The sequence below is a fragment of the Rhinoraja longicauda genome, chromosome 16 (genome assembly GCF_053455715.1).
Source record: "Rhinoraja longicauda isolate Sanriku21f chromosome 16, sRhiLon1.1, whole genome shotgun sequence".
NCBI classification, from domain to species: Eukaryota; Metazoa; Chordata; class Chondrichthyes; order Rajiformes; family Arhynchobatidae; genus Rhinoraja; species Rhinoraja longicauda.
In genome coordinates this window covers 30,193,158-30,212,754 of record NC_135968.1, presented here as the reverse complement: position 1 = coordinate 30,212,754, position 19,597 = coordinate 30,193,158, and the positions used below count along the sequence as shown (strand labels likewise).

The 19,597-nt window shown below is 41.9% G+C and overlaps 1 protein-coding gene across 2 annotated transcripts in view; it reads right to left on the bottom strand.

The window, feature by feature from the left end:
* Positions 1-19,597, bottom strand: part of sec23ip (SEC23 interacting protein) — an 87,087-nt gene that overhangs the window by 3,870 nt on the left and 63,620 nt on the right. For both annotated transcript variants that reach the window (XM_078413518.1, XM_078413519.1), the window contains exon 18: positions 10,203-10,322. In XM_078413518.1, coding sequence (XP_078269644.1) covers positions 10,241-10,322 — 82 coding nt within the window. In that variant the 3' untranslated portion in view covers positions 10,203-10,240. The remainder of the gene's footprint in view (positions 1-10,202; positions 10,323-19,597) is intronic.

Here is a 19,597-nt window from a genome sequence, read left to right as displayed (position 1 = left end):
AACACTCATTACAAAGCACTGCTCCAGGTAATATATCACACTGAGCAATAGAGCAGAAAGTGCAATAGCAAAGATAAAATGAAGAATACCTGCATCAATAATTTTAATCATATCTAACTAAATTTTAAGTTGATTGTAAACATACAACAATATTAACATGAAACAAGCTACATTTCATAAATCCTGTGTAACTGCAGAAGGGAGGATGATTTCTAACCTATAATTTTTCTACGATATCTGGCAAGAGTAGTGCTAATGTACCATGAAAGTACCAATTAAATCCTTAAATTGATGGATGCTTTTTAAAAAAAGTCACACTGCAATTTCTCATTTAACAAACCTGTACACATATTATTTATTTCAGGCAGATACCAATATTGCTGTGTGTTCTGAATACTGCTGCTACGGCACTTTCAGATGAGGAAATGTGAACAAATGGGAGCAAGAAGTTGTTGATGGCCAATGAAGAAAGTGTACATCGCTAATATATTAGCAAATGTAAAACAGTGTTAGTGGGTGCATTTAAATGCACAAACCAATCCCGCAGCTCGTTGATTTAAGAGAAAGAGACCAGAAATCAAACAGCTGATTGAATCGAAGCTGCCAAAGTTAAAATCTCATTATCCGGAGACATCATCTCTGAATTGCAGGCACCAAATCATGATACCATTATGTTGTGGCTTTAGTTCAAAACTCACAAGATATAGTGAGCCGAGTGGCAGTGTTTTGCAATAAGGCAAGCAAAATTGGATAATTTAAGAAAAATAGAAACTTGTATGTTTGGTTAATCATGCACGGAATGTAATTTTCTTAAACCAATGGCCCTTTGTGCATCTTGTGACATCACGCACACACACACACACATCACTTTAATTTAAACCAAAATTTTGCTATTACTGCTATCAGCATTCCAGGCTCAAAACAACATTTTGAACAATTCCATCAGCAGGCTTACTCCAGCTATCCGCACCCTAATTATGCTGAGACCATCAGCAAGGTTGTAAATAAAAAAATGTGTGGGAGTTGTAATATTGGAAATGGTTTATTAGCCTGCTTTATGAAGAAAGAGTGGATCTGTGGTTATTGGAGCCTTGCGCAGAGCAAGTAGCACAGCCTGTGGAGCTGCTGTCTCACAGTGCCAAAGACCCAGGATCCATCCTGATGTCAGATGCTGTCGGTGTGAAGATTGCACGTTCTCTCTGCGAGTGTGTGGGTTTTCTCTAGGTGCTCCGATTTCCTCCTACATCTCAAAGATGTGCGGGATTGCAAGTTAATTGGCAACTGTGGAGGGAGTGGATGCAAACGTGGGATAACATAAAACTAGTATGAATGGGTAATCGACAGTCTGCGTGGACTTAGAGGGCTGAAGAGCCTGTTTCCATGCCATATCTCTAAAATCTATAGAAGTATAAATATTGCCAATTTTTACTTAACCGGTGCCACTATAAGAGCATTTGCAATATGCTGGAAGTCTCTGGTACGCCTTGTCTTAAGAATTGCAAAACCAGTGACTTTAAAGACCTTAAGAATAAGGGGTAGGCCATTTAGGACTGAGATGAGGAAAATCCTTTTTACCCAAAGAGATATGAATCTGTGGAATTCTCTGCCACAGAAGGCAGTGGAGATCTATTCACTGGATGTTTTCAAGAGAGAATTAGATTTAGCTCTTAGGGCTAAAGGAATCGAGGGATATGAGGAAAGAGCAGGAACGGGGTACTGATTTTAGATGATCAGCCATAATCATATTGAATGGTGGTGTTGGCTCGAAGGGCCGAATGGCCTACTCCTGTACCTATTTTTCTATATTTCCATGTTTCTAACACAAATATCCTGGATTTCTTTGCTCGTATCAATAATCACCTAAGACAAGTCAAAGAAATCGAGTTGATCAGGATCTGAGCATTGCTGGCAGATATATCAGTCATCCCTAATTGCAGTCCCTAAAGGACTGTCTCAGTTCAAGATGGTGCACCTTCACGAACTGCTCAGATCTTTGGTGAACGTTTCCCAGTGCCGTTGGGTCGGGTTATCTTGGATTTAGACCCAGTCATGATGGAGCAACGGAGATATTTTTCCATGACAGGATGGCTGAGAGGAAGATTCAGGTAGTTGCGGTGCTGCCCCCGTGCACCTGCCTTTTAATGCTCTTGTCCTTTTTAATGATAGAAGCCATTTGTTTGGGAGTTGTATGCAGAGAGGTCTGGGCAAGTGACTGCAATGCATTTTGGTTCATAAGGCATTACCCTGCACCAATGTGGAGTATTGAGTACCGTGGTGGTGCTTGCACATTTTGGTACTGTTGAATACCGATCAAGCTACGTACTTTGTCCTAGACAGTGATACCTGAATGAATATAGCCATAATTCAAGTGTAAGTGGAGACTAGGTGCTGAGGGCTCTCTTATACCTACATTAAAGAGGCAATTAAACACACCTGAGCAATTACAGACGCCTGTGAAGCCATGTGTCCCAAACGTTATGGTGCCCTGAAATGGGGGCACTAGGTATAAACACAGCAGTAATTTCTACATGGTGAAACCAAAGTGTATAAAAATGGTCTTTTAATAAAATCTGACAATGTGCACTTTAACCACATGTGATTTTTTTCTATTTCAAATCTCAAATTGTAGAGTACAGAGGCAAATAAATAAATGATGGGGCTTTGTCCCAAACGTTATGGAGGGCACTGTACACATCGAAGTACCTTTTAAATGCCGTAATTGTACCACCTCTCCCACTTCCTCTGCAGTTTGTTCCATACATACAAAAGTTGAAAAGGTTGCCCTCAGCTCCCTTTTCAATCTTTCCCCTCTTACCTTTAATCTATGCCCCCGAGCTTTAGACACTCCTACCCTGGGAAATATAGTGACCATCCCCACCTGATCCATGTCTTCACGATTTTATATGCCTCCATAAGATCACCCCTTAGTCCCCGGGCTGCAGGAAAAAAGACCCAGCCTATCCATCTACAGGTTGCTTCATTCACTAAAGAGTTGCGCATAGAATTGAAAGTTTTCAAATATTGGCAAACCTCTCCACTTATGATGCAAGGAAGGTTATTTGAAGCAGCGGAAGAAGGTTATGCCGAGGACAGAGCCCCGAATAACTCTTTCAGTAATGTTCTGAGGTTGAGATAACTGGCCTCTGACAAATTCAATATCTTCCATTGTGTGAAGTAGGACACCACTCAGTGCAGTGTTTTCCCCCAATATTATCATTGACTTTAGTTTGAACAGCAAGTCTTGAACTCACACTTAGTCAATGCTGCTCTGATGTTAAGGGCAGTCACTCCAACCTGTAGTGTGGAATTCAGCTCTTTAGACCAAGAGGTCTTGGAGTCGTGATCTTTAAAAAATTTCAAACTAGGTATCAATGAGTAGGTAATTGGTGAATACGAAAATTTGGATAGGACTGTCAACGACAGTTTAAGACTTTTCTAATGATTCAGAATAAACTCATTAGGTGTAAACTAATTGGGTATCCTGCTATTTCCAAACTGTCAGGGAATGCTAATATTGTACGTATTATGCTTAGCTACTGGAAGCAAGTTCTGGAGGGCAGTATTACAACTTGGATGTTATTTAGTCTCAAAGCCTTTATCCTGCTGTTTCACAATATCACAAATCAAACTGTTTGGGGCTCGAGATAAGGTGGAAAAAGTGCATAAATGATTTAGAGGATGTTGCCAAGACTCAGGAACCCAAGCTACAGGAGAGTTTCCTTGAAGTACAGGAGGTGGAGGGATGATTTTATAGGTGCATAAAATCATGAGGGGAATAGAAGGGGCGAATGAACAGCGTATTTTCCCCTCAGGGTAGAGGAATCAAAAACTAGAGGGCATAGGGTTAAGGTGAGTGGGGAAAGATTTAATAGGATTTGCCCGAGGAACAAACTTTTTCCACGGGTAGATTTTCAGAGTTTTGATCTGATCTGATCTGGTAGTTGTGAGATGATTTGGCTCTTTTCATTGCAAGCAGCTAAGCAAAATTCAATCAAAACCTTCACAGCCCTTCACTGCTACAATTGAGGCAGTTTGATCAATTCAGCATAGGGGGATCAAAGCCAGGACCTTCCTCAGCTACATGTATTTCTCACCATTTCTTTCAATAGAGTTTTCCACAGTGTCCTCATCATATTACAGCTACACTGAGTCACCAATCTGTTAAGTTTACATCATAACCTTTTGCATGCTTGTGATTAAGAATAAATAAAATCCACAAATACTCCAAAATTAGACATTTCATGCTGCATACCCGAGGTCTTATTAATATACACAATGTGTCTATATCAGATTTAACAAATACAAAGGGTTCAAGTTGCTCAAATATAAAATTATGCATATTTAACGCTTTGTTTATATAGTGTCATTTACAACTGTTTGATTTCACTTTGTAGCAAATAAAGTAGATTTCAAGTGTGACTATTATTAATGGAGGAATATTGTCACCAATTGCATCCTCAACATATTATATTTGAATTGACTAGCTAACATTTGAAAGACCTGTGGCTAAGAGTTTCTTTATTCCTAAATCTATACAAAACAATCTGTATTCCAAACACCAGACACAATTGATTAGAATTCTGGAACACTGACAAGACTGATATATTTTGATTGACTTGAGTTTCATTTATTCTGACAACAACGACCAGTCAGGGAACGTAAAACCATTAATTAAAACAAACTGAACTTTCCTTGTGCCAGAGAAGGTCAATAGCTCTTTGGGTGTCAGTGGCTCAGCAGCAATAGGTTTCCCTTGTCATCAGAGAATCATGGCTCTGAACTCCATTCCAGAAACTTGAGTGCAAATTAGGGTAACACTTTAAAGCAGAGCTGATAGAGGACATCAGAAATGGTTTATTTCAAGCCTTCTTGATGTTGACGAATGGATGTTAATTTTTAAAACCAAGCAGGCGATTTCTTTTGATGCCCGGGTCAAAATGGCGAAATGGTGAAATGGTTTACGGGTTGTAGAACTACTTAGATCCTAGTAGGGGAATAGAAGGGGTGAATGGACAGCGTATTTTCCCCTCAGGGTAGAGGAATCAAAAACTAGAGGGCATTGGGTTTAGGTGACAGGCCTATCATGTTGACACCAATCATCAAGTACCTCTGTATACTTATCCCATTTGACAGCACATGGTCCATAGCTTCTAAGCTTTGGTGATTCAGGTGCTCGTCTAAATGCTTCTCAACTATTGCGAGAGTACCTTCCTCTGTTCTGGCAGTACGTTCCAAATTCCAACCACCATCTGGATGAACATTCTTCCTGGGGTCATGGCATAAGTACTAGAAGCTGAAATCAAGAATCCATCTATCTCTGCTATAAAAATATCCATTGACTTGGCCTAAGCAAAAACGTGGTCGGAGAGCTGGGGTGCAGGCCAGGCTAAGGAGGGCCCCACAAAGACCATCCTTACCAAGCATCTTTCTCGCCAATGTCCGGTCACTCTCCAACAAGCTGGATGAGGTAAGGCTGTGGATCAACACCCAGCGATCCCTGAAAGACTGCTGCGCGCTGATCTTCACGGAGACGTGGCTCAACGCGCTGGTCCCCGACGGGGCTGTGGAGCTAACAAACCGCTCACTACATCGTGCTGATAGAACAAAGGACTCCGGTAATAGCAAGGGCGGTGGGCTCTGCATCTACATCAACAATGACTGGTGCACCAACCACTCCGCAATAGAGAGCTACTGTTCCCCAGACCTGGAGTACCTACTGCTCAAATGTAGGCCATTCTATCTGCCGCGGGAGTTTACGGTGGTCATCATCATGGCCGTATACATTCCCCCACAGGCTAATGCTAACCTAGCACTAGCACAGCTGCACTCGGCCATCAGTAAGCAGCAGGATGCCCACCCCAACGGTGCCTTCACTGTTGCCGGGGACTTCAATCAGGTCGACCTACGAGCCTCGCTCCACAAATTCCATCAGCATGTGCAGTGCCCTACCAGGGGCTCAAACACACTTGATAAGGTGTACACCAATGTAAAGGACGCCTACAGAGCTCTCCCCTGCCCACCCCTGGGACAATCCGATCACCTCTCACTGTTTCTACTGCCCGCATACAAACCCCTCATCCGCAAGACCAAACCCATAATAAAGACGGTCAAAATATGGCCCGAGGATGCCACCCTACAACTCCAGGACTGCTTTGATCGCACCGACTGGGACCTGTTTGCACAACAGGCCACCTACGGTTCAGAGGTAGACTTGGAGGAATACGCATCCACTGTGCTCTCCTACATCAACTGCTGTGTGGAGAATGTCACGGAGGACAAGGAGATAAAGATGTTCCCAAACCGGAAACCCTGGATGAACAAGGAGGTACAGAACCTGCTGAGGACACGCAACAATGCCTTTAAATCTGGTGACACTTCAGCATACAGTGTTGCCAGATCACACCTGAACAAAGGTATTAAAGGGCCAAAGACACCCATAGGCAACAGGTGGAAGACCACTTCAACACCACGGACACCAGAAGCATGTGGCAGGGTGTCAGGGACATCACTGGCTACAAGAGCAGCCCTGCCTGCCCCCTCAGCGATATGGCACTGACCAACGAGCTTAACACCTTCTTTGCCCGCTTTGAAACTGGCAAAACCACCTTGAGTGGAAGAACCTCAGCCGAGGCGGAGGGACAGGTCTTGCAACTGAGCACACAGGAGGTACAACGCGCTCTGCAAAGGGTCAACCCACGCAAGGCTGCAGGACCGGATGGAGTTCAAGGAAGGGTACTGAAGGACTGTGCTGAACAGCTGGCTGAGGTATGCACCAGGATCTTTAACCTGTCATTATCTCTAGCTACGGTCCCCAAGTGCCTGAAGTCGGCTATCATAGTTCCGGTGCCGAAAAAAGCAAAGATCTCCAACCTGAACGACTACCGCCCGGTTGCCCTAACGCCGATAGTCATGAAGTGCTTTGAGAGGCTGGTCCTCTCACACATCAAATCCAGCATCCCTGACTCACTGGACCCACATCAATTTGCATACAGGGCAAATAGATCCACAGAGGACGCCATCTCTCTGGCTCTTCACACTGTCCTGACTCACCTAGAGAGACAGGGCACGTACGTGAGGATGCTATTCATAGACTATAGCTCCGCCTTCAACACGGTCATCCCCACCAAGCTCATCACCAAACTCCACCAGCTAGGCCTCAGCTCATCATTATGTGACTGGATCCTGGACTTCCTGCTGGAACGACCGCAGGCAGTGAAAATGGGCCCGCACCTGTCCTCCACTATCACCTTGAGTACCGGCACACCACAGGGCTGTGTTCTGAGCCCCATGCTCTACTCCCTCTTCACACACGACTGTGTTCCTGCATTCGACACCAACACCATTGTCAAGTTTGCAGACGACACAACGGTGATCGGGCTTATCACCAACGGGGATGAAACAAACTATAGAGCGGAGGTGCAGAACCTGGCGGACTGGTGCTCGGATAACAACCTATCCCTAAATACCACCAAGACCAAGGAGCTGATCATCAACTTCCGTAGGTCACATAACGGGGAATATGCCCCGATCTCTATCAACGGGGACAGTGTGAAGAGAGTGTCCAGCTTCAAGTTTCTGGGCACTCACATTTCGGAGGACCTAACAAGGTCCAATAACACTGCTGCGCTGGTGAAGAAGGCACAACAAAGGCTGTTCTACTTAAGAACACTGAAAAAGTCTGGTCTACCCCAACAGCTGCTGACGACCTTCTACCGCTGCACCATAGAGAGCATCCTAACACATGGCATCCCTGTGTGGTACCTCAGCTGCACGGAGGCAGAAAGGAAAGCTCTACAGCGGGTAGTCCATAGAGCTCAGAGGGCCATCGGAACACAGCTACCAGACTTGGAGGGCATCTACAACACACGATGCCTCAGAAAAGCCACCAGCATCCACAAAGACTCTTCACACCCCTGCAACAGTCTGTTCGAACTCCTTCCATCGGGCAGACGATACAGGGCCTTCTACGCCCGCACCTCCAGACTCAGGAACAGCTTCATCCCCAGGGCCATAGCTGCTATGAACCGGTCCTGCTGAGCCGGATGGTCACAACGCATAGATCAACTTGCACTTTACCCTGTCTAAAACTGTTACATTTGTTTCGTTGGGTTGCTGTTGTCTAAATTACTTAAATTATTGCATCGTATGGGAGGCGCATTCCCAATCTCGTTGTACCCCTGGGTACAATGACAATAAAGATATATTGTAACAGCCTTAAGATAAATCCTACTCGACAAGATCATTTCATGGACCCCTTTTGCCCTCAGATGTACACATCTGCATCCCAGATAAACCTCAAAGGATTCATTTGAAACCAATTTCCTATACCAGACATATCCTTCTTTCTTATCCTGATGTATTGTTTACACATTTCCAAATTTGAATATAAATACCCTGCCCCGCAACACCTTCCATCAACCACCCACCCACCTCGTCCCCACATTTTCTCCTTTTTTACTGCAAAAGACAAGCAGTTTAGTTGGTAAAAATGGCAGCTGGATTTATGCTGAACCCACTCTGTGCAATTCCACCCATCTTGCTATGTGGTGCCCTGAACTGCATGCATTGATCCACCTGTGGTCCAAACAGTGATTTTTATAAAGATCTAAGAAAAGAAAAGGAAAAGAAAAGGATGTAGAACAAATTTCAGAGAAAAGATGTCTGACAGGTCAGCCACTAAAGTTTGGTAAAGGAGTCCTTTCATGTTGTATAGCTCTCCAACTCTTTCCAATGATTTTTTATCAGTTTTTTCTCAAAGGGCCAATTATTGTCGACCTGCTTCGTCCCTCCATCTCTCTTTAATTACCAGGCACTCTTGCGCCTACACAGTACTTCCAAAATACAAATTGCGAGAGGAATTTGCACTCTCTGCAGTCTGGAGCCTGGTGGTGAAGTCTGTAAAGTAACAGAGTCCCCACTGGAGCAGTCAGGAAGCCCCACCCTCAAACACTCCATAGCAACGATATAGCAAGTGGCAGCTTTTAAAAGAGGCAACTTTTTAGGATTTGATTCTCTGACATTTATAATCAATGACAACTAAAAATCAAACTTACTGCTGAGGGGAGCAGGCTGCTTATAGTTTACTGATTCAAAGTTTTTAGTAGGTTTATTCCTTTTAATTATATTTATTTTCTGCTTCCTTCCTAAAGAAAGCAATTCTATTCAACACATCCAACATATCTAAACAAAGTCAGTCCTGGCATAATCCTGATAAATCAGTCTGAAGAAAGGCCATGCCTCAAAAGATCGATCTTGCTCCGCAGAAGCTGTCTGTCCTGCTGAGTTCCTCCAGCACTTTGTTTTTTCCAGAATCCTTTCCAGTGATGAGATTGTAAACAGCATTCTAGCTGTGCTCTATTGTCTTATTCAAGTCTATCATGACCATTCTATTCACAGAATTCTACTCAAAAGAACAGTTTCTTCATTGCAGTTATCAGAGTACTGAACAGCCCTCCCCATAAGTTAGGGTGTAGAGCCAATCTTCCAACCAACCTCAGTACAGATGTCGCACTTTTTTTCATCTGCACTTTCTTTATAACAATAACGCTATGCTAGTATAACATTATATTCTGCATTCTGCTGTATTTGTGTGCGACTTGATTGGACCCATGTGTAGTGTAATTTGATTGGACAGCATGCATACAAAATTGTCACTCTATCTCACTACGTGACAATAAACCAATACCAAGATCTGTTCTTACATAGTCTTGCTCAGCCAAAAAGGATTGTATCCTCACATATCTTCTTAAGCATCCTAACTACGTTCTGCTATTTTTACGCATCTGCAAATGTAGATTCCTCGTCCCTCAGCTCTTCAACATTTCTTAAAATCTTGCCACTAATTGTGTATTTCCTTTAGTTTCTGCCCTAACCAAATGCAATGCCACATGCTTCTCCAGAATGAATTGATTAGCTATCTCTCTGCTCCCCAGTCTATTATTACGTTCCAGCAGTGGACTGGAACATATGCCACATGGTTTTGTTCAAGCCACCTTCCTATGCTCTAAATATCCATTTATATTAATAACAGCTAATAGATCATCTGTTATTTCGTATGGGTTATATTTTGAAAAGGTGTGTCATTTTACACGTTAAACAAATTTCAATATCACACATAATTTTAGTCGACAGTCAGGAATTATTTAGTTCAAATATTGATTTAGTTCAGCTTGAGAAAATATTGAAAAGAATTTCGAACTTACCAGTATTACCAAGATAAATACAGTTTTTCCTCAGGCCATCAATGTTGTGGCTGCTCAGGGCTGATGCCCATAGATTTGTAAATCTCCTTAAGAAACAACAAAGCGGTGTCTTCTGATTCCCTACAGAAAATAATGACATGGTATTAGCAGCGAGCAAGAACATATGATAAAAGTAAACAATATTTTTAAACCGAACAATGTAACAAACAAAGTTGGAGTTTAATACAAGATATGGTTGCATTTCCATAGTAATATGACCATTATTTATAATATCAAGAAAGGTGGATTCAAGAGCAAGTGCTCTAACGAAGCCCGAACTCTAGTCAAAAACATAATTTATCTAATCTTATATACTGCAACTTAACAATGAACATTGGCAGAATTCAGGGAATTAAAAGATACATTCACACCTTTCTTTTAAGGTACAAATTATCAGATTTTAAAAATAAATTGGATTCACCACCAGTTGACAAATTATCTACATAATTCCTACAATGCAGCTAAGATTGCTTTTCTCTGCTAAATTTGCATACAGTTAAAAGAGAAAAATAATTGTACTTCAAGTCTGGTGACCTGGCTTGAGCCTAACATGCCAGAAACAGATACGGTTGACCACAAAAAAAATATCTATGCTATCAGCGTGGATCGTGGTCTTTGTAAATATATATTTACACAATAACCTTTAAAAATCTTTAAGAAAATCACTGCCATTTAGTTTCATTATTGGGCAGCGGTGAATTTCCAATATTTGGCTAGCAGTAAGCAATGCAAGGAATCGGAGGGTGGGATGTGTTTCTGAGCCAGGCAGGGAGAGGGCGTGGCCCAGATGCAGTGGTTGTGGAGCTAATGACCGCAGGTCTGCTCACTTAAGTGCGCTGAGCTGGTGGAATCTGTCTTGCAAGAATATTTTCTTCTGGTCCCTTCATATATTTGACCTACAATTGTCCAAACCTCACTCAGCCTGTTCAACTCAGCTGACACGGAGCGTCTAGCATTGTTCACGTGATTTATGATGCCGTCTATAGGTAAAAAAATATTAATTCCACATTCCAACTTTGGCAATAAACAGAGTTTTATGTTATTCATTCCATTGGAAGAATTTCTTGGCAATGGATTTAACTTCCTCCAGCCGTTACATATTGTGGCTCGAGGAGACGAATCTTGACAATATACAGCTCACCGGAGCGTTGGTGTCTTTGTTGAATAGGTATTCGCTCCCTTCTGCTAAATAGTTTTGATATTCCAATAATAAAAGTGGATAGCAAGGGATGTAGTCAATGGGTGGTGGAGGAAATGATACTAAATTAGTAAAATCAGAATTAAAAATAGAAAATGCTGTATATACACTAACACAGTAGCATCTGTGGAGGGAGAAAAATAACCTATTTTTCAGGTTAATGAACATCTTCAGAACATCAACCCGAAACATTCAGAACATCAACTAATTGAAAATGGCTTCCTTGGCCACGTGGAATCATGCGTCTGTAAATAGGTCACATTTCCGGTCCAGACCCATCTTCACACTCAGAGTCAGGGGAGAAGGAAACTGGAGCTATGAAAAGGTACAGAACAAATCAGAGCCAGCACCGAAGGCCAAGGAAAGGTGGAGCCCACAACAGTCCATTGTTGGCTGTGGAAGAGGTAATAACGAAGGAATATGAAGATTGAAACTAGCAGAATGATTAAGGTGGGGGAGAGATGGAGGGAGAGGGAATGCAAGTCTCACTTGAAATTAGTGAAATCAATATTCGTACCGCTGGGTTGTAAGCTGCCCAATCTAAATACGAGGTGCCATTCCTCCAATTTGCATGAAGACTGTTGTGACTGTTCGTGTACAAGTACTGTATAAGAATATGTTTCTCTCTTCACAAGAGTTGACTGATCAATTGACTATTTCCACATTTAAAAAAAAATTGTATTTCCAATTTCCAGCATTTACAGTTTTTGGTGTATCAATGAATAAATTCAGAGCTAGGTTTGATAATAAGTATGGTTCTTCACCCAGAGACTAATAGATCTGAAGAAAAGAATGCTACATCCTAAGTAGGATAGACATGAAATGCTTGTGTAACTCAGCGGGACAGGCAGCATCTCAGGAGAGAAGGAATGGGTGATGTTTCGGGTCGAGACCCTTCTTCAGACAGCAAGTAGGATGATAATTTGGAAAATTCCTATAAATTCCCACGAGTATGAAATGAAACACTGCTGAGTTGGGCAGAGATTACAATGTAGAGGAAGGTACTGGACTGGCAGTGATCATCTTTATTAATATGAAATAAAGTACTTTCTAATGTGTCCAGTTTTGGGATGCCGTGTCTTAAGTTCCCGTGTTTTTTTTAGTTTCTGGCATTTATACCATGCGTTTTTTTTAGCATAACATATGGACTTGAAATCTCATTGTTTAATAATCCAGTGCAGTCAATGTGCAATACTGTTGGGAAAACAAATTTCAAAGTAATACACATGTTTTACAGATTTAATTACCACATTTTGCAGGATATTCAACTTTAATTTAGTGTGACCCTGCTGCATTTCATTTTGTTTCTTTCTTCCAGAAAGGGTGTTAAAGCCTAGGGTTAACAGGTTCACCAGGACCACAATGAAATGCCATATCACACCATTTTCAGTTTAAATTCAGTATCATTTTGCGCAGAGTGAAACACATTGCACAACTCTCTTAATACTCTCTCAATCATAGAAATGCACTGCTCCCTTCCAAAGGTTAATAGACTGGATTATGTGATCAATGGGAATTGGATGGTTCTTGCTGCTAGCTTCAGAACTGGGAAAAGATTTTCTCGACTTGTAATCTGGCGCCCTCTTTCGGTGGACTAGTGAAGTTCACTATGCAGTGATATCATGAAGAAGGTGTTCTGCAGATTCAAATTTCTTTAGTTTAGTTTAGAGATACAGCAAGGAAACAGGCCCTTCGGCCCACCGAGTCTGCGCCGACTAACACTATTCGACACACCCTAGGGACAATTTACAATTATACCATGCCAATTAACCTAAAAACCTGTATGTCTTTGGAGTGCGAGAGGAAACCGAAGATCTCCGAGAAAACCCACACGGTCACGGGGAGAATGTACAAACTCCATACAGACAGCATCTGTAGTCAGGATCAAACCAGAGTCTCCGACGCTGTAAGCACAGTAAGGCAGCAACTCTACCGCTGCGCCACCGTGCCGCCCACAAATAGAAAATCGAAGTTAAAAGGCATTTGTTATATTGACCATGTTTAATCATTTTAAGGGAAGCAAAATAAAGATCAGGACACTTGCATGGGTCTAGGGTAGACGATGTTAAGAAGGATTACAAGACACTTGCTTTTAATGTTTGAAGAACGGATAGCAAGAGCAGGAAGGTTACGCCATGGCTATATAGTTAAGCCACAGCTAAAGTGCTGTGTACAATTCTCATCTCCACACTGTAGATATGGAATGATACGAGTGCATTGGAGATTTAAAAGGATGGTGCAAGGCCAGAGAACTGTAGGTATGATACCATCTAGGCTGGGGTTATTTGCCTTCAGGGTCAATTCATTTGAGCTACATCAAATTGAAAATTCAAGAAAAAATAAACAGAAATTGTTCCCTTAGCAGAAAGGTAAATGAAGACAGTAAATAAAGACTAAGTCCTGGAGTAATTCAGCATCCATGGGAAACATAGATAGGTGACATTTTTGGTTGGAACCCTTCTTCAGACTGGAAGGTCCCGATCCGAAATGTCACATATCTATGGTCTCCAGGGATGCTGCCTGACCCGCTGAGTTATTCCAGCACTTTGTGTCCAAGTTTTCTTAGATTGCTCATGCTTTGACTGGATATGTGGGGGAAGGTGGGTGTGGGTTGGGCAAACTGTGGATTATATTTAAAATTCTTCCATGAATCATTTTGTTCCTCTCATCAAAACCCCTCCTTTTCTTCAATGGATGATGGCAATATCCTACAGAATGAGTAACTGTACTATTTAGTGACGACGATGGATGTGTCAGTCGAGGAGAAAGGCTGGTAGCCATTCAACTGCAAGACCTCAAGTTTACAATCACCTGTAATTTTTAAGTCACCACCTCTGATGCCTCTGCCTCCCTGACTGTTTCAATGGAGCTTAATGTAAGATAGAGGAACCGCACTATACATACTTTGTAGGCAGGTTAAAGGCTTCTGGACACGATGAATTCAACAATTTCAGATAAATCATCTTCCCCAGCAGCCAATCTACATTTGTTTTTCTACCCGATCATAAACATACGGGGTTTTTTCTGCCCTTCCCATTTTCTCTGCATCTTAAATCTTACTCATCTCTAAATGCTCCCATTTATGATCAAAGGTCTACAATCCAAAGCATCAACTGCATTGTTTTCCATAAATGCGAGCTAAACTGTGGACTATTTCCAGCAATTTCTGTTTTATTTCAGTAAATTATGCTAATGAAAGTAATACAAACTTTATATTAGGCAATAAATAGAAACTAAAGAGCTATCTTTACTGGGCTGCTCTGAACTGTGAAGCTATCGTGAAATGAGCACCATGAGGCACTGAAATAATATCCTGCTCATTTCCAATTTGGAAGTGAAAATATCTGTTGCATAACTCAGAAGGAAATTTAGGCAATCAACCCAATTTTGCAGAGAAAATGAGCATGAATAGCTTAGCTTCAGAAATCACATTTCACTGACTCTTTACATGCTTTATTCCTCAAAAATCTAGCTAATCTCAGAAAATAAAAGGTATTTAAATATGTGCATCTTTTGCAGTGTGGAAAATTGCATGGAGTTATTTAATCAATGCTGCCTAATGAAGGCTGAAATGCATTCAAATAGTATTCTGGCTCTTACTTAGCAAAGTAAAACTGGCTTTGAAAACTATGCTTATTTTTGCTTTGAAACAGAAATGTGTCCCAAAAATAAATTGACTTCAATCACTGCCAAATTCTTAAGCAAAGTAATATTTATTTGTTACCAATGACCAATGACCAAGATAAAACGATGGATGGATGGATGTGCAACAGAAATTAACCAATTGCTTCTGAATTATATCTTAATCAACCATGAAATAATATGAAAACCTATTTGAATATCGTTTTCAGAATCAACCAACCACTTTTAATATTGCATTGAAAGTACATTTGGTTTCTTAATACTTTGATCACCATGATAGAGACCTAGTTATTCAGCATGGAAACAGGCCTTTGGCCCAACTTGTCCATACTATGCAAAGTGCCTTCCCCAGCTAGTTCCATTTGCATAAATTTGGCCCATATCCCTCTACACCTTTCTGATCCATGAACCCCTCCAAATCGCTTTTAAACATTACAATTGTACCCGCTTCCTCTGACAGCTCATTCCATATGCTCACCACCCTCCGAGTGAAAAATCTGTCACTCAGGATCACCTCTCAACTTACCTTAGCAGAACAGGCAGCATCTCCAGAGAACATGGATGATATTTCAGGTCGGGACACTCCCTCACACTGTTTGTGGTGGGGTTGGGCGAGAGGGGTGGGGGAAGAAAGCCCTTCAATAGCTTTCAATTCCTAGGTCCCCATTGCCTCATCTTTACCGTGGATGTCCAGTTCCCTCACACCTCCATGCTGCAGTAGGAAGGTCTCAAGGCCCTCCGCTTCTTCCTTGAACAGACACCCAAACAGTTTCCCTCCACTACTTTCCACATAACGGAAATTGTCTTCACCCTCAACACCTTCTCTTTTGACTTCTCTCACTTTTTTCCATTTACAGGTGTAGCCATGCGCACTTGCATGGACCCCAGGTATGCCTTTTTGTTGGTTACATTGAACAGTTCTTGTTCCAAAGGTACACTGGCACCACCACCCAACTCTTTCACCTTCCCTTCTAGGGCATCTGAGATGTCCTCTTTAGTAAAGATGATTTTCCGACATTTCTGCCACCTCCAATAATCCCACTACCAGTCACATCGTTCCATCCCCACCCCTTGCTGCCTTCTGCAGAGACTGCTCCACCTGCAACTCCTCAATTCACTCATCCTTTCCCACCCAATCCACTCACTCCCCAGGTTTCTTCCCCTGCAACTGCAGGAAATATAACACCTGGCCCTATACCTCCTCTCTCACCTCCATCCAGGTACCCCAGGAGTCCTTCCAGATGAGACAGATGTTCAGATGGACCTCCTCTAACCTCATCTACTGCACTGACGTGTCCTCCGTTACATCGGAGAGATCAAGCATAGACTTTGCAACCTTTTTGCCAAACCCTTGCACTCAGTCCACCAAGGCCTATTGGATCTCTTGGTTGCTCACCATTTTAATTCCTCTTCCTATTCCAATACCGGCCTTACTGTCCTGCACCGCCTCCATTGCCAGAGTGAGGCCACACGCATACGGGAGGAACAGCACTTCATATTCCGCTTGGGTAGCTTACAACCCAAATGGTATGAACAGGGCGGCAAGGTCATGCAGCGGTAGAGTTGCTGCCTTGCAGCGCCAGAGACCGGAGTATGATCCTGCCCAAGGGTTCTTTCTGTTCTCCCCGTGACCTGCATAGATTTTCTCCGGGTGTTCCAGTTTCCTCCCACACTCCAAAGACGTACAGGTTCATAGGCTAAATAGCTAGGTAAAATTGTAAATTGTCCCTAGTGTGTGCACATAGGATAACGTGTTAGTGTGCAGGGATCGCTGGTTTGCGCTGACTCTGCGGGTCAAAGGGCCTGTATCCTCGCTGTATCTCAAAACTAAACTCACCTAATTCTCTAATGATCAATGAAACACCATTTATTTATGGTGTCTCAGTCAATCAGTTATCTCCTCAGTTGTACTCACTGGAAAGCCTTAGTGTCCACGGAAAGAATTTAATCATTTCCAGTGTTGCTTCCAAAGATTCTAATTTTCAAAGTATCTGAACAAATAAATCAAATCCTATACATGGTCTAATGTAGCAGACAGATGATTCAAAGCCAATTTGCAGACATGAAGCCATGAAAAGGCTGTATATGCTCGGAATACATTTGAATTTCCCGGTAGATTTACCAGTGGACATAATGAATGCTTCAACAGCATTCATAAACCTAAGCCAATTGAAAGCATTCAGGCATTGTACCATGAAAAGAGCCTATCAGCCATCACAAATCTCACAATTAAGTCAGCCAAGTATTTCAGAAATTATCTTTTAGATGTTAAATGGCTAATATTATTTCACCTGTTCAAGTTTCAATGAGGTGATGAGTAGTTTCTTCATGCTCAGTTTTGTTCTTTAAAATATCTCATGTTCTGTTCAATTATAGCATATTTCTAGGTAAAATCTTTTTTCCAGTCAATTTAAAACTATTTAATAGTGCTCCTCCACACGGTGGCATTTGTAATCAATCATATTAATTACACCAATGATAGCAGAATGGCCGTGCACATCACCTGCAACCACCTATTCCCACATTGGCAAAATTATTCTTGGAACCCAAACCAAAGTAATGGTATAATTAGTTGATATGCAACTTTAAACAATCTATATTTCACTCATCATCTTATAGACTCCTTACTTAAAGGGCTGTTTAGTTGCTGACACCAATATCATATCCAAAAACAATCCTCCATGCAATCTTTTTTGTTGTTGCGGCTTTTCTACTTCATGCAAGATTTTGCAATCAGGAAATATATTGCCCTGTGGACTTTACTGGCATGATCAAGAAAAAGCATATAGATCCCAATAAACTATGACCCTATTGTTGTAGTTCTGGTCCATTTGAATGGTAGCAAGTCCTAAACTTGTTGAATGTCATATTCAGAAACATTTCCAAATTCTCAATGCTTTTGGAATGTGACAAAGCTGTGAGTATGGCTTCCCACATACTAGTTGAAGTCAACGTGGATCAGCTCAAGGTCAACGTGGATTTATGAGAGGGAAAGAGTGTTTGGCAAAACTACATCAGTTTGTTTTTTTTGAGGACCTTTGATAAAGTCCCAATTAAAGTATATGAAATGAAAGCACATCCCGAGGATGGGGATAATACACTGGCACGGACTGAAGGTTGGTCGAAGGGCAGCCTTCATCCTTCTGCATGCTGTTAAATTGATTATCTAATCTACACACACGCACACATTTCTGATTGCAATCTGGGGAACCTTCTTTTCTTCTACTCTCATTTTAATTTTCATTAATATTTTATCTCTTGGGGAATCCAACCTGTTTTCATAACCCATCTTCCATGTTCCTTGCACTAAGCTGCCAACAATTCTCATCAAAAATTAATTCCACACCACATGAAACCATTGCATATTTTTGATTGTATGGAACTTAAACCCGTGTATTCACTTTAATCGGCAATGCAGGTTAAGGGGCCGAGGAAACGTTAATTATTGAACAAACGGAGACCTCCCCACTACATGGAGTGAATTGGTGAGCAAACTACAGCAGGATCTTGAAAAAAAATACATGCATAGTGGGACATCTTCAAATAAACTAATTTCACGTTTCCATGCAGTTTCTCAACATGACAGGCAATAATCCTAAGCAACATGTCCACTGATACAGATTGCTTTCCCCCTAAGATCTCAACTAAATGAGATATTATTTTTCAACGGTACGAGAACTCATTATCATTTAAAAATACCTTCTGTTCGTCGGTCAAAATTTACTCATGTCCACAAGGTGCTTCAAAACAAATATGATATTTATGAAAAACTAAGGAAATAAGCTCCTGCACTGAAAACAGACAGCAGCATTCTAGGTCTTTTCTCTGGTCCAAAACTGGTGACAATGCCTTGCAATGGTAAAGTACCTTTTCAACAATCAAAAATTAAAATTGTTTTTTCATAATTAAAACTCCCATTGGAACTCAGTTATCAAACCCACATTTTAGTATGGTTGCTCCAAGGTCTGTTGCCACAAGTAGTTAATGGAGTTCCACGTGTGCCTTAAAAGTTTAATTTAGTTTAGAGATATAGCACGGAAACAGGCCCTTCGGCCCACCGAGTCCGTGCCGACCAGCAATCCCCGCACATTAACACTACCCTACACACACTGGGGACAATTTATTTATACCAAGCCATTTAACCTACATACCTGTACGTCTTTGGAATGTGGGAGGAAACCGAAGATCTCAGAGAAAACCCACACGGTCACAGGGAGAACTACAAACTCCGTACAGGCAGCAGCCATAGTCGGGATCAAACTCCTGTGCTGCAAGGCAGCAACTCTACCACTGCGCCACCGTGCCGCTACAGTCTTCGGCCCACTGAGCCAACGCCGATCATTGAGTTATCCTACTTTCTCATTGACTCCCTACACACCAGGGGTAATTTATAGAGCCCAACTAACCTACAAATTCGCACGTCTTTGGGATGTGGGAGGAAACCAGAGGACCTGGAGGAAACGTGTGGTAAAGGGGAGAATGTGCAAATTCAGCACAGAATGAGCACCCAAGGTCA